At 42.9% G+C, this 13,474-nt stretch overlaps 1 protein-coding gene across 1 annotated transcript in view; it reads left to right on the forward strand.

Annotated features, from left to right (window-relative positions):
* The window catches only part of rttn (rotatin), a 34,894-nt gene that overhangs the window by 16,452 nt on the left and 4,968 nt on the right, over positions 1 to 13,474 (forward strand). The window contains exons 26-44 of the mRNA XM_046066591.1: positions 275 to 425; positions 1,507 to 1,673; positions 2,423 to 2,642; positions 3,596 to 3,724; positions 3,832 to 3,942; positions 4,435 to 4,593; positions 4,904 to 4,981; positions 5,611 to 5,809; positions 5,967 to 6,064; positions 6,150 to 6,237; positions 6,620 to 6,821; positions 7,061 to 7,148; positions 7,493 to 7,643; positions 7,886 to 8,023; positions 8,861 to 9,057; positions 9,775 to 9,880; positions 10,215 to 10,315; positions 10,535 to 10,612; positions 11,090 to 11,216. Of these exons, the coding sequence (XP_045922547.1) occupies positions 275 to 425; positions 1,507 to 1,673; positions 2,423 to 2,642; positions 3,596 to 3,724; positions 3,832 to 3,942; positions 4,435 to 4,593; positions 4,904 to 4,981; positions 5,611 to 5,809; positions 5,967 to 6,064; positions 6,150 to 6,237; positions 6,620 to 6,821; positions 7,061 to 7,148; positions 7,493 to 7,643; positions 7,886 to 8,023; positions 8,861 to 9,057; positions 9,775 to 9,880; positions 10,215 to 10,315; positions 10,535 to 10,612; positions 11,090 to 11,216 (2,588 nt within the window). The remainder of the gene's footprint in view (positions 1 to 274; positions 426 to 1,506; positions 1,674 to 2,422; positions 2,643 to 3,595; positions 3,725 to 3,831; positions 3,943 to 4,434; positions 4,594 to 4,903; positions 4,982 to 5,610; positions 5,810 to 5,966; positions 6,065 to 6,149; positions 6,238 to 6,619; positions 6,822 to 7,060; positions 7,149 to 7,492; positions 7,644 to 7,885; positions 8,024 to 8,860; positions 9,058 to 9,774; positions 9,881 to 10,214; positions 10,316 to 10,534; positions 10,613 to 11,089; positions 11,217 to 13,474) is intronic.

Here is a 13,474-nt window from a genome sequence, read left to right on the forward strand (position 1 = left end):
ATGAAAAGATATTATCAAATATTTACAAAAATGTGAGGGGTGTACACACGTTTGTGAGATACTGTATGTATCGTGAGGTACCCTGTGATTCCCACCCCTGCTGTACAATAAATGGAATAGAATAAATAGAAGAGTGAGTCAAATGTTAGATTCTTTGGGAATCCGTATACTTGATAAGACAAATAATGAATATAAAAGTATTACTGAGTTTTTCCCCTTTCAACCACGTTCGCTTCCTTCTGTTGTTACGGCCGCTGTCTCTTCGTGCCTGCAGGTTTCTCCAGGTGCGTCCAGCCAGTGTAGAAGATGAGAGGTTGCTAGTGGGCATTGTTGCATTTTTGAATGCCTACTTCAAACACACTGAGTCTGCATCAGACCCAGAGGACGAGGACCTGCGCTGGATACTGGAGCTGCTTCTCAACCAGGTACAAATCCTTTGCACTTTATGGGCACACAGGAAAGTAAAACGTCACTACAATAGTCCTGTAAAGGTTTGGGCTTAAAGGGATAGTTGAGAATTTTTGAACACAAACTGGTCTAATTTACATTATGCTTGTGGTATAGTAGTAGACTACCGGGTACTACTGCACTGTAGCTTGCCGTGTGTGTGTGTGTGTGTGTGTGTGTCTCTGTTAGCTAGTAATCCGGTTAGGCTCTCTCTCCAACACAGAGGGTGTAATCAAAGCTTGAATAAATCACACGCCGTCAGACAAGCCAAACATGTTACACTCTCATAACGACAGAAAAATAGTATCACAGCGTACCACCGCAGACCCGCGGCAGAGATTATTTCCTGTGCTCCTAACACAAAGTTGGAGTTGTATTTTTGCCAGAGGAGAAGGAAAAACCACACTGCTTTAGCGCTGAGAGCTACTTTTAGGATTTAATCAGTCTCACCTTGGCTTTCTCATTAATGTGTGTGTAAACAATAAGCCCTCCCCTGGCAGCTAAGGCAGACTCAGATTGAATGCCTGGTAGGGGTGAGCAGCTCCGCTCTACTCTGTTCCAGCTTTTCTGTAATTACTGAGCTGTTTCAGGAACATCTGTCGCTCTCTACACTTGCATTAACTGTCTACTCTGTGTGCACTGCTCAACAAGAAATTCTGCATGTTTGGCACTCATGGATGTGAGATTTTGAAGGGGAAAATGGGTGGTATTAAGAAGGAGGTGCTTACTCAAACACACCCGTCAACCTCCTCTACATCTTCCCACCTTGCGTCAGTTTGATTGAATTTAGAAAGGTCAGCTGATACATGCCACATAATCCACTGAAGTTAATTATCTGTCAAACAAGGGTATTTACTATGTATGCAGTTAACAAGAAGGCTGGTGAAAATGTTCATAAGTTGTCAAAACAAACATTTAAAAGATAGGAAAATTAAGTACAAAGAGATGAGCTAAGAAGCATTGTCACATTAATATGGGATACAGCCAAAATAATTACATAGAATGAAAAAACATACTGATAAGAAATTGTTTGTGTCCATTCACCCGTCAATCATCCAGGAGACTGAGTCCCTTCTTGATTTGGTGCTTGGTGTGGAGACCCAGACCTCAACTCAGAGCCCCGGGGAGCCGGAGGAACTGAAGAACCATGTCAGCCAGAGACTGCAGAGAGAGCTCTCCAGCTTCTTCAACATCTTACTCCTCCGACTTACACACACGGCCGACAGGTAGGAGGTTTTCACACAAAGACTCGTGACTCTCCACTAGGTCACAAGACAGGCAATAGACACAGTCCTTTTTATTTTTAGGTCTTCTTATGCTTCATGTTTTTTATTTATTTAAAATATTAATTGTAAAGTTTTAAATGAAACTTTTTTGTAATGTTTATAATTTTGAAAGATAATTTCATTTCACTACTAGAATAGGTAAGAATTTTATTTTTATCTGCTTAGTAAACATTCAGTAAAATACTTATTTCTGCATTAACTCCAGCTAGAGCTCAGGGCCACAGAGGTTGACCTTCCTACTCTGTTTTTTTTCTTCTGCTAGAGATATGCCCCAATATTTTCTACATTTCTAAAGGATTCTTCATGAAAAATAAATTGATAAATTATTATTCTTTTAGTGTATGGGAAAAGTTAATGCACTCTGATGTAATGCTATTCAGCCTTCCTCTGGGGTTAGAAACATTAATATCATAAGGAGGAAAAAAAGATAATGAAGGGTTCTTCCACTGTAGGGGATGTGTTTATTTCAGTTAATTTGTGATGGAAATGCTACTAGTTTAGTCATTTAGAACATGGAAATGAATGCCAAACACATAAAAAGCCACAGGCTTATGATAAAGAATTGGTATGCCAATTGTCAACATTATCTTGCCTTTTTTACTCTCATTTCTGCCTCTTGTCCACCCTCTTGCTTGTCTGGTTTGCTTGTTTCTCGCTCTTTTTCACTCTGTCCTTTCCTGTCTGTCCAGGCTGTGTCTGGCATTAGCAGGCCCCTTCAAGAGCCAGCTGGCAGTCCGTTTGCTTCAGAGCCTGCGGGTGTCTGATGCCCCGCGTTTCTATGGCCTTCCCAGCCTAGAGAGGACACTGCAGGGCATGGTGAGCGTGACTGCCCAGCCTGGCTGGAGTTCCCACTGCCCTGACCTGGAGCCCGCCCCTCTGTGCTCCAAGTATCTCAGTGGACTATTAGAGGTATGTGTTTGAAAGTGGCATGTCTGTGAAGTTCTGTGACTACACGGTATGCATGCATATGCTCATGTGTTGCATGGACGCATGCAAGCGTCCTACCCTCTCGTCAGAGATGAGATGGTCTACAGAAATGGATAAAAGGAAAAGCACCATATTTTCTGAGGAATTAATTAAAATTAAGCAGAATATGGTTACGGGACATGAATTGCAATAGGTAAAATCACATTGATTAGATATGCCATACTGTGAAAATGCTGATGAGATTAATCAACCTTGCCTATTCCATCTGTTCAGTTGTTCAACAGTCCATGAAACAATAGCGTAACACAGTGTGGACCAGCTTGCGCAGCAGTCCTCAGCACAGAGGTGCCCAAAAATTTTTTTTTGATTGGGAATGAAGATCCCTGTGGAATAGACTGTGCTGTTTACACAATACCTATCCATGCTTTGTTTGGTTTGTTTTAATGGGCAGCTATCGTGGACATGAATTAAGATTAGAACATGAAGATTGAAGGTTAATATCCTTTCCTGTCAAGATCTCTGGTGGCTACTTCCATCTCGCTGATAACAATCAGAGACCTAACTCTTTCACCCCAGTCTCCTCAACCCTCCTGACCCACCTCTCACCTGATATTCCTGGCACTGTAGGGCCCCTAAGCTCAGCAAGCCATGGGCTCCTCTCTCTTCACCTGCTCTTCAGTGCAGTCCCACATCCTGATGGCACATCAAAGAAAAATAATTAGTCTCGGCTGTATTTAGCTTTCCTGTGGATGCAGTGAGTTGCGTGACGAGCATACAGCAATGAGTAACTCAGAAACAAGTACTCTTTGTTCAGTCACTGGTGTTCAAACAGAAACAGGGATCTACATGTGATAACACACCACTTATCAAATCCAATTAACATGCAGTTTGCGCTTAAATCAATATTCCTTATATAATCTGTGTCTTCTAAACAGGTGATCTCCTCATTTTACGTAGAGTGGGGAGGCAACTCCCTGTCTTTCATGGGAAAGGGTGTCACCAAGAATGCTGTCATCTGCTTGCTTCACCTGTCCCATGAGATGATGGCTGAGAACAAGGACAAGGCAAGTGTGAACTAGTGAAGAGATTTAAGTACTGAAAGTCTGTGCCTTTGACAGTCACAATACTACACAGTTTAAATGTAACCAAAAGTTTTTTTTGTCTGCATCAGGACTTCATATCCCAGTGGTCTTTGGGGAATGAAGCAGCTGCTGAGGAGGCTATTGCCTCTCAGCTCGGTTTGGCCTGGCTCATCCCACTCTGGGTCGACCGAGATCAAGAGGTACTATAGTCTCTAGCTTCTCATTTTCCTGAATTCCTAATAACATATGCTGCTATTCACGCTCAAGCACATGTAAACTATTCTTAAGCTTTACTTCATAAACTCTCTCTGTCATAAAAAGAAGTTTCTAGATGCGTGACGTTGGGGACTAAATGAAACCCATAAGAGTTGTGCTAGAACTCACAGACAAAAAGAAGCACATGACAGCTAGTCGTTCCAAATTCTCTGTCTGTCTCCAAAAATAAGTTCCCACACAAGTCAGTCTAAGGGGCTCCCTTGATAAGGTAGAGTCTGTCTTTGTATCATCAATTTAAATGCTTGCCTTGTGTTCTGAATAAACAGCATGGCCAAATTTGCATGCTATAGGTAGACTATAACATTTCTTACTGTTTGTCCCTGGATGTATGTACACCTACACCATCTTTGTTTCCCTTTTTCTCTTTCTTTCCTCAAACATCCACCCAAATTTGTGTCTTCCCCTTCTCGCGTCAGGTGAGGTTTGCCAGTTTGGGTTTAGGTGCAGCTCTGTCCTCGGTGCCCAGCGGGTGCCAGGCTCTGTGTGCCAGCTGTCAGAACATCAGCGGAGGTCTGTGGGGCACGTTGCTCAACATCCTCCTGGATCAGCAGGAGAGCAGCATGGTCCGCAGAGAGGTACAGTGTACACCCAGAGAGGTTTTTCCTTTTTATTGCGACACTGGAAGTAAATAACTTCCTTCCTTGAGGTGCCCTGGGCCAAAAGATACAACAGTTGTTGCTATTTCCCAAAAATTACTTCCACGCACTTATCAAAATTAGTAAGAGCAAGACAGATTTTACTTTTATTTCATCTATGGTCAGAAAGCATGGGTGGCCTTTCATGTATTACCAGCCAAATACAGGCAGATGGCACTGTTGCTGATGCAGTCTAACTTGACCCACATCTCTGTTTTTTTTTTGTTTTTTTTTTGGTTTGTGTGTCCAGGCTGCATTTATCCTGCAGAACTTGCTGGTGATGCCCATGCCTGCCAACGCAGAGGAGGCCAAGGACTCCCACTGGCAGGTCTGCAGTTCTGCCAGGCAGCTTTTATAGACCATGAAGTGTTTTCTCTCTCCCCCTCTTTCAGTTTCTCTTTGTTTCTATCCCCTCGCTGTTCCTCCCTGAACATTCTTAGCCTGAGCCCTGCAGGGTTCAGACCAGGGGTGCTGCTAGAATTGAAGCTCTCCTTGTGTGCAGGCCTCTACCACTCACATCCAGAATAATTGAGTTTATATCTGTTGTCAAAACACCAACAGCATCTTAATTTGGGGAAGTCATTAATTGTGAAGGGAGCTGTATGTCAGAGGTGAAAGAAGATAAATATAATTTATTCTTATCTCTTAAAAGCAAGGCTTTTTGTTAACAAAAGGTGATCTAGTTGTGTTTGCGAGGAAAAAACAGATATATAAAACACAGATTAGCACACTGTCCCGTTTTAGTTTAATGTTGATTGTTGAAAATATAGCTCTAGTGAAGTTCAAAGTTCAATCCCAGCTGGATTTTACCGTCAAGCCCTCTGTATTTAGCCCACGTCCGTTCCTTTCGCCCTGTTCTTAACAGTAAAAGTTCAATTGGCGTCATTTAACAGTTTGATGTGCACTCATCTCCCTGCAACTTTCGTTAGCTTTCATTAAGTCTCTCCCCTCTTCCAGCACCCATGTGTCCATGATGAGGTGTCCGGTGTGTCTTTGGTGGGTCTTCCAGCGCTCCAGGCTCTCCTATACCACTGTCAGTATTTCCAACATGTGGCTGTCTCTGCATCCAGTTGCTACCGAGGCAGGTACGCGTTCCACCTGCAACCTCGGGCTGACGCCACCAGTGGACCTAGTCCTCAGGAGAGCGATTCACTGGGTGGGTTTTATTTCAGTTTTTTATCATTTATTAATCTTTATTCACCATTCTCATGAATAGAAAGAAAGGTCTGTTATAGATTTGATCATGTGGCTCTGAAGGGACTGCCTTTTAGCACTGTAGGTTTTTGTGTCATTATGTGCGTATGCTTGTCTAGACTCTGAGAATTCTCTGTGGTTTTGGAGATGCGACCCACTAGCGCCCACTGCTGACTCTAGCAGACCTTCCAGCTCCCTCTCCACATCCAGCACTGTGGTCAGCAATGCTCTTGTACCTACAGACATGCGCACTCACACTTAACACGCTGGGAGTAATAATAATGTAATCATGCCCATTGCAGATAAGAGGTTCAGGGCTGCACACCCCTAATGGTCCCTCCCCATCGAACATCACAGAAGACACCCCTGCCAGCAGACTGATGGCTCAAGGTACAACAGAGAGAAATAGAGTGTGTCTGTCTATATGTGTGTGCGCACGTGCATTCACAGTAATAGAAACATCATAGTTTAGTTCTTCATACCACATCAATCCTCACATTATTTTCCTTTAGAAGCAGTGAACCTCATTGTGCTCACTGATAATTATAAACTAAAACCATTTGTATGTTTGTTTTTTTCTTATATACACACACACACACACACACACACACACACACACACACACACACACACACACAATGTAAGAAGTACAACATTGTTCTCTGGTATTTTAATGCAGTTTTGTTCTGTAGTCACAGACAGACTTGATTCACACAATGTGTGAACCGTTGGGGAGGCGTCTCTATTCGCTGTGTATTGATGTATCTTGCAGGCCAGAGTGACACAGACGCCAGCGACTCTGTTACCTCCCAAGACTCCCGACAGTGCGAGCCCACGGCTGTGGAACCCGTTGTCATGGTAACTCCCGACCTCATGACGGCCCACTGTGGCCTGCTGACTAACCTGCTGGCCATCCTGCCAGATTTCACCCTCACTGCCGTCCGAAACAACCATATCCTCCAAGTGCTGGCCAGGTAAGAGGCCAGAAAAATTGATAACTGTTTTAGTTGTCAGTAAAAAATGTCAAAACATAAAATCAAATCGACACCTTGAGTCCCGGTAACATATTTTTCATCATGATTAAAGATAATTTAAATAAATATGTTTGTATTTTTTTTCCGCCGAGAATTAATGTTAATTGTAGCCCTTATCCCTTCTAGCTAGTTTCTCAAAAACACACAGTTTCCATCATTACATTTTTTTTCTTCCTCAGTCTGGTGGATATGGGGCCCATCGAGAAATGTCTTACTGAGCTTAAGACACCCGTCCTACCAGGAGAGATAGAAGAAATCAAGGGCCAGGTGTGAGGAACACTGTGATCGACAGTTCTGAACTTTTTGTTTTTGTTGTTGTTGTTATTATGACTTACCACAACAAAAATGTGGGTTGATACAGTACAGTTCCAGCTTCAGTGCAGCGCTAGGTTATCTGAGGGCAACTCCAGATTTTAGCGTGGGTGGAATACTCAACAAGCTTAAACACAAAGTGCACAATTGTTTTTGCAGTCTGAACTTTTAAAATAGAAAAACTTATTGTTACTACACATACCTTTTCATCTTTTCTCTAACCTCAGCAGCTCAATAAATGTGTGCCATCTGTTTTGTGTGGATGTGTGGTTAATCTGTGTGTATGTGCATGCCTTTAGTTTGTCACCCTACTTCAGTTCCTGTCCAGCTTCTCCAGACTGCTGCAGTCATGTGTCTCAGTGAGCCAGGAGCTGATTGGCCAGACAGACGTCCCAAAACAGCTGTTGACTACTCTGGCGGCAGCGCTCATGCTGGATACCAAAGGATTAGGTCAGAACCTTAAGTTAAAATATAAGTTGCTAAGTTTTTAGCTATTAAAGTTGGTAATAAAAAAACACTTCATATGTCACCATTATTGATCTGTTTTGGAGAACCATCAACAATGCTTTAAACACAAGTCGTGTTCATCCATCTATCCGACTCTCCCTGCAGTATGTTCCACGAGTGATCCGTGTGCGGCTTTGTGGCTGTCACGTGTGACAAAATTTGTGACTCACTCTTCCCCGCTTCAGATGCAGGTACCCGGGACGCAGTTTGTGTGTGTTGGGCAGACGTGTTTATGCTCCTGGCTACTCTGGTGAGGAGGGACAGCTCAGCAGTGTACCCATCTGTCTCTGCTGCGCTGGGGAGACGCTGGTGGACATTTGCAGGTACACAGACACTCGCTGCGCGGTTTGTGTGTGGGTGTAAGTCTGTGTGTATGTGTTAAAGTGAGTGAGCAAAAGCGACAAAATTAATTATTCTAATTCTGCTTTAGGCTGCAGAATTAGTTTGATAATCATCTATTATGGATCATTTCTCCCGATTCATAAGAATAAGTTATTGTCTATTTGGAAACATTTAGGTGTTTGAAATTAATTTGAATAGCCCTGTGTGGTGTAAGAGTCAAGAGCTTGGTACATGTGGAAATCTTTTGTTCCATATCTGATAATCATGATAAGGGTTATTATGCTGACTGCAGGAACTCACTAAATAATCAGGCTTAGCATTTTAGGTATTATTGTGCAGCTTTAATTGTGGTACCAAGAAGAACTTCTATCATATTAACACATTCATATCATCATTACTGCATGTATTAACTTCCTGAACAGATGCTAAGATAGGATAATTGCACCCTGTCCTTATACCACCTCTTCTCCTCCGACTTATCTTCTTCTGTGATTAATGACTCAGCTGGGAAAGCTGATGAGTCCAGTAAAAGATGAATGCTGAGCCTTTTGTGCGTGTGTATTTATGTCTGTGTGTACATGTTTATGGTATCCGAGTGTCTGCGTACACATTCAAATGATTAGTGAGCTCTCCACTAGTGCATACAGCCTCAGTCACGGACAAACGTCTAGCTGTCAAGGGATCTGAACAATGGATTTGCCATTTTGCCTCACTGTGATTCAGTATGTATTGCTGTGTCATTCATTCATTAAAAGAAAACTGTTGTCCCACCAACTACCAATGTTTTTTTCTTTCTTTTCTTCCCTGTGCGTCTGCAGGAACATTATCAGTGTGTGTGAATGAAAAGCTCGCAAACCCTCTTCTTCACACAGTGGCTCTGCAGTTTCTCTGTGCGGTTTTCACAGAGGAGACAAAGAGTCTGGGTGCAGAGGTCACAACGTCTGGGCATGCTACTGCTTTGTCTGACATTGTGAAGGGTCCCTCAGCCAGCCAGCTGTGTGAACAGTTACTGCAGGTACGTGTAGGTTGGTGGGGGGTAAGTCATTCTAGACCAGGGTTTTTTTAAAGTCCAGGACTATGGGCAGCCCCTCAAACAAAGCTTGGGAAAAAGGCGCCCCTTCACACCCTCTTTACTTGCTTAGTTCTGTCAATTCCTGGATGCCTGTGGAAACATGATTATGTTGTATAAAATCAACAGACACTCAACAATTGACCCAAGATAGCCTAATATTACATAACTTCACACTAAACCAAACACATTAAGAAGGTCGGATCTCAGGTATTTTTTTAGTTTCTGACTCCAGGAAAGTGGGATAACCCGAAAACTACTTTATCTCTGAACCAAATCACAAAGGCTGTGTGATCATCCTTTTGATAACTAATGATAAGTAATGTAATATTTTTTTCAACTTCCATTCAGTGAGCTTCTCCTGAAACAGTTTGTCCTCCAGGGAGGTGCGCCTTCCACTTTAAAACCCACTGGTCTAGACCTAATATATGTGCTCATGGCAAAGTTTCAAGTTAGAACAGACAAACACTTTCTATTTCATGGGAAAGGTGCGTAGGAGAGGGACGAGTGGATCAAGCACGCCTCTAGCACCAAAACGTTCCAAAAAAATATAGTGTGCGGGAGTTTATTTGGCAACCATGAAAGTTTCAAGAATTTCCAAAACTTTGACGCTATCTTTCGAGAGTGCGTGATTATGTATTCCTCTTTGACTGTTGACGCCAGGGTTTTGAGAAGAGGACCCTTCAGGACCCTTTAAAGAAGCTGACAGCCAGAGCTCTGATGACACTGCTAGCCTGCAGTCCTACAGCTCAAAACCATGCAGCCAAAGGTAATTCCCCCAACCCTCAGGCTAGTCACTATTTTCTGAACATTTAAAATGGGTCACTGGCTTGTTCTGTGGTGGTTACCCACAAGAAACATGCAATGCTTTCTTCGCATTAACCTAACATTTTAAACCTGGTCCTTCACATAACAAGTCCAAACACTGTATCTGTTTTGCAAATCAGTTATTGCCAAAGGTTCCTGCTCCAATTTACAACATCATTGAATGTTTTTGTTTTATAGCCAGTTATAGTGGATATTTTATTAGAACTCTTTACTTAATATGGAGTTAACAATATGATGTCCCATTCTGAACTTGTGTTTTTTTTTTTTTCTTCCAGCTGGTCTAATTGACAGCTGTGTGGAGCAAATGAAGCAAACTCACTCCCAGCTCCACCTGGAGTCAGTCAGCCGACCTGGCAAGGCTTCTTACCGCAAAAAGGTGAGCAGAGGCTGGCTGGAAATTTCCACTTTCTACACTGCCTGCGTTTTTTGCCTCACCATTGGATAAAATAACACTCTGAATCCAACATGAATGAATTGTTGGATAAAATAATATCAGTATATATTGTTGTTCTTAGCAGTTGGTCCTTTTGCTGTTACGGAGCTGTTAGGATGGAACATTTAAACATTTTGTTCTTTGTTTTGTCTGTATTATCAGGAAGAAGGCTATTTAAAGGAAGTCAAGCTGACTGTGGAGATCCTGCGGAGTGCTCTTTACCGCAACGATGAATGCAAAGTGAGCCTCTGTGTCTACCTTTTAATTCCCCGCTGCTAATTGGTTTTTAATGAAACCTCAGAGTACCAATCCTGTGCTTGTAAATGAGAAGCACCCAAATGTGCCTGGTCCTGCTCACATCTCAGCAAGTTTAGCTTCTTAAACCCTGTAATGGTATTACTTATGGAGCTTATTAGCTGGTTTTCATTTTCTAAGTGGCCTTTCAGTCACTGGTGGTTACCTTGGACTAAATAGCCAGGGAGGCTCTGTTGCAGTGTTTACAGTGCCGTTACCCCCCCCAGCCACATGTGTTTTTCCTGCACATGTAGGAAGATATTTAAGCATTTTATGTTGATTACTGCCATCTGTGTTTGTGCTGTTGTATAAATCAGGGTTTCTCTAATGCATGTGTGCATCTATAATCGTGCACATGCCTGTATGTGGGCCTGTGTGTGTGTGTGTGTGTGCGTGTGTGTGTGTGTGTGTGTGTGTGTGTAGGTGGTGGCGACAGATGCTCGCCTAACACTGGCACTCTATGCTCTTTGGCCTTGGCTCCTATTGGACGACCCCATCATGGAGGCGGCGCTGGAGCTTCTGTGCGTCTACACGGCCAACTGCACCACAGGTCTGTGCGTGTTTGTGTCAGTCTGCATGTCTTATGTGTTTGTGCAGGCACTGTGCCTGGCCCGTGCCTGCCCATCGCCTCTGTCTGCAGTTAGCAATCTGAGTCACACACACTTCACACTAAGAACCCCATTGTCCTCCCCAGTGACCACTGAACAACATTGTATCTCACTGTATAAGACCAACAACTGCTCGCCTGCCAATCACAATGGGCACAGTGTCGGGACCCTGGGATCAGGCTGCATGGCTGTCTCATTGTATGTATGGCAACGGGTTTCGGACCAGAGGGAGATGATGTGGGGAAGCACAGAGCATCTGTGTGTTGACTGAGATATTGGTATTCCATCATGCAAATGTAAGAGCTGTGTATTTGGAAATCAGAAGAGCAAAAGACTTGTAGAAAAAAAGCTGTTTGAGTAGGGGAAAAGCAAGATTCATGGGAAGGAAACAGTGGGGGAAATGTTACTTTGATAAACGGCTCGTGGTTCCTTTGATCTGTTTGTGTGTGTGCGTGTGTGTGACTAGTGTAGTTGTGCAATGGAAATCGGTTTCATCTGTGAATTAAAGGAAGTTTCTTGCGCAACATTTATAAACCTCTGTTTGTGTGTGTGTGTGTCTTGATGTGTATCTCTGTTTGATTGGCACCGGTTCCTCAGTGGGTGTGAACGCTCTGATCTAAACTCACTCGCTTTAGACCCCTCATAAGCTCAAGCTGTGAAGCACCAGAAATCAGTGAAGTCGGGCACAGTATTTCCCTAAAGGTTAACTGAACAGCAGGTTGTGTTCAGGCTGCATGCAGCCAGGCTTAGTATTACACCATCCACCCTCAGGCTACCGTTTCGTCTCCTGAGACTGCTATATTTCTACTAAATGTTTCATCTCCAGTCTACCTTCTTCATCCAAGGCTTTGTTTGCACTGCTAGTTCAAGTCAGATTGCTGTTTTTCATCTCTGCTACACACATTTTCATAGGTATTTTTGTAGCAGCCCCCAAAACCTGTTCCTACAGACAGTCAGTAAGTAAAAAAAAAGAAACACGAAAACAATATTTTTTTTTTTCTACACTTCCATGGAATGATCAGTCCTATATGGTTGCGAAAACAAAATGTATGAGATTTGTGGCAGCTGTGGGAATGCCTTTAACTCGCATCAGTGAAGTAGATCCATAACAAAGCAGAGCTCCCTTGTCAATTCTGTGATAGACCAGCTTTCTTGACAGGTATTGAGATAACCTCAGGCTATCATCAGCATACGCCTGTTGCTCTATGTTACCATTCCAGGATTAGCATACCCAACAAGCTGTCATGTTCTCCAATAAGCAACATCAGTCAATGTCAGGCTATGTCTTGTCAATGCGCTGTCTTCAGCTTGTTCATTTCTGCATTTTTGTATGTAATCCACAGCTGCTGCAATTAGTCACGTCAGTTAGACTGAATGTGAATGTGGTGCATCATTTATTTGTATGTTATCTGTTGGTGTTAAACATTTCTGAATGGCCCTGTAGTAGAATTAATTGTAGCCACGGCCTAGGGCTAAATCACCCCCCCCCCACCCCCAGAGTCAGAAGATGGTGGTTTTCATCATCAGTCGGTGCTTTCATGGTGAATAATGATTAAAAGATTAAAGATGAAAAGATTAAAAAACTTTCAGCAGTGCTTTAAAGCTATTTGATTCTACATGTGAGTCTTCATTGCTTTAAAGCTCTGTGTGTTTTAAGATGTCTGGGTTTCTGGTACAACTGGTCCCTCTCAGTCTTTACTGTTCCCACTAAGGTGCAGTTAATTCTGTCTTTGTGCAGGAGCTTCGCTCTTCTTCGTCATTTTTACTAGGCTAGACAGATTTTACAGCATTACAAGCTGTGCATGCAGCTGTGCAGACATGTTTGGGTATAGTGGGCAGACAGCCGTGCAGCCCGACGGCTCGGTCTTTATTTTTTTGCGGCTGCTGGTCCTGCTGGCTGAACAGCTAGCTAGCTTTAAGATAAACTGAAAGAAGCAACCAGTTCCAACAACAAGAAGAGAGCATTTTGAGTGTACACTGTATTTGTATTGGACTTTTCTTGGTAATAAAAGTGGCCACTACAGTAGAATACAGAGCTACCAAAGGAATTATAAGAATGTTTTGATTGACACTTAATTAAATAGACTGAAGCCACTGCTTGGTTGTTGGAGATTGTAGCTGTAGGCCTCATGTAATATCGTGTTGCACTTTTTTTGTGCTACATCGTACACCCACAATCCACTGCTCTGGGTATGACTGT

Source organism: Micropterus dolomieu, linkage group LG13 (assembly GCF_021292245.1).
Source record: "Micropterus dolomieu isolate WLL.071019.BEF.003 ecotype Adirondacks linkage group LG13, ASM2129224v1, whole genome shotgun sequence".
Lineage (NCBI taxonomy): Eukaryota > Metazoa > Chordata > Actinopteri > Centrarchiformes > Centrarchidae > Micropterus > Micropterus dolomieu.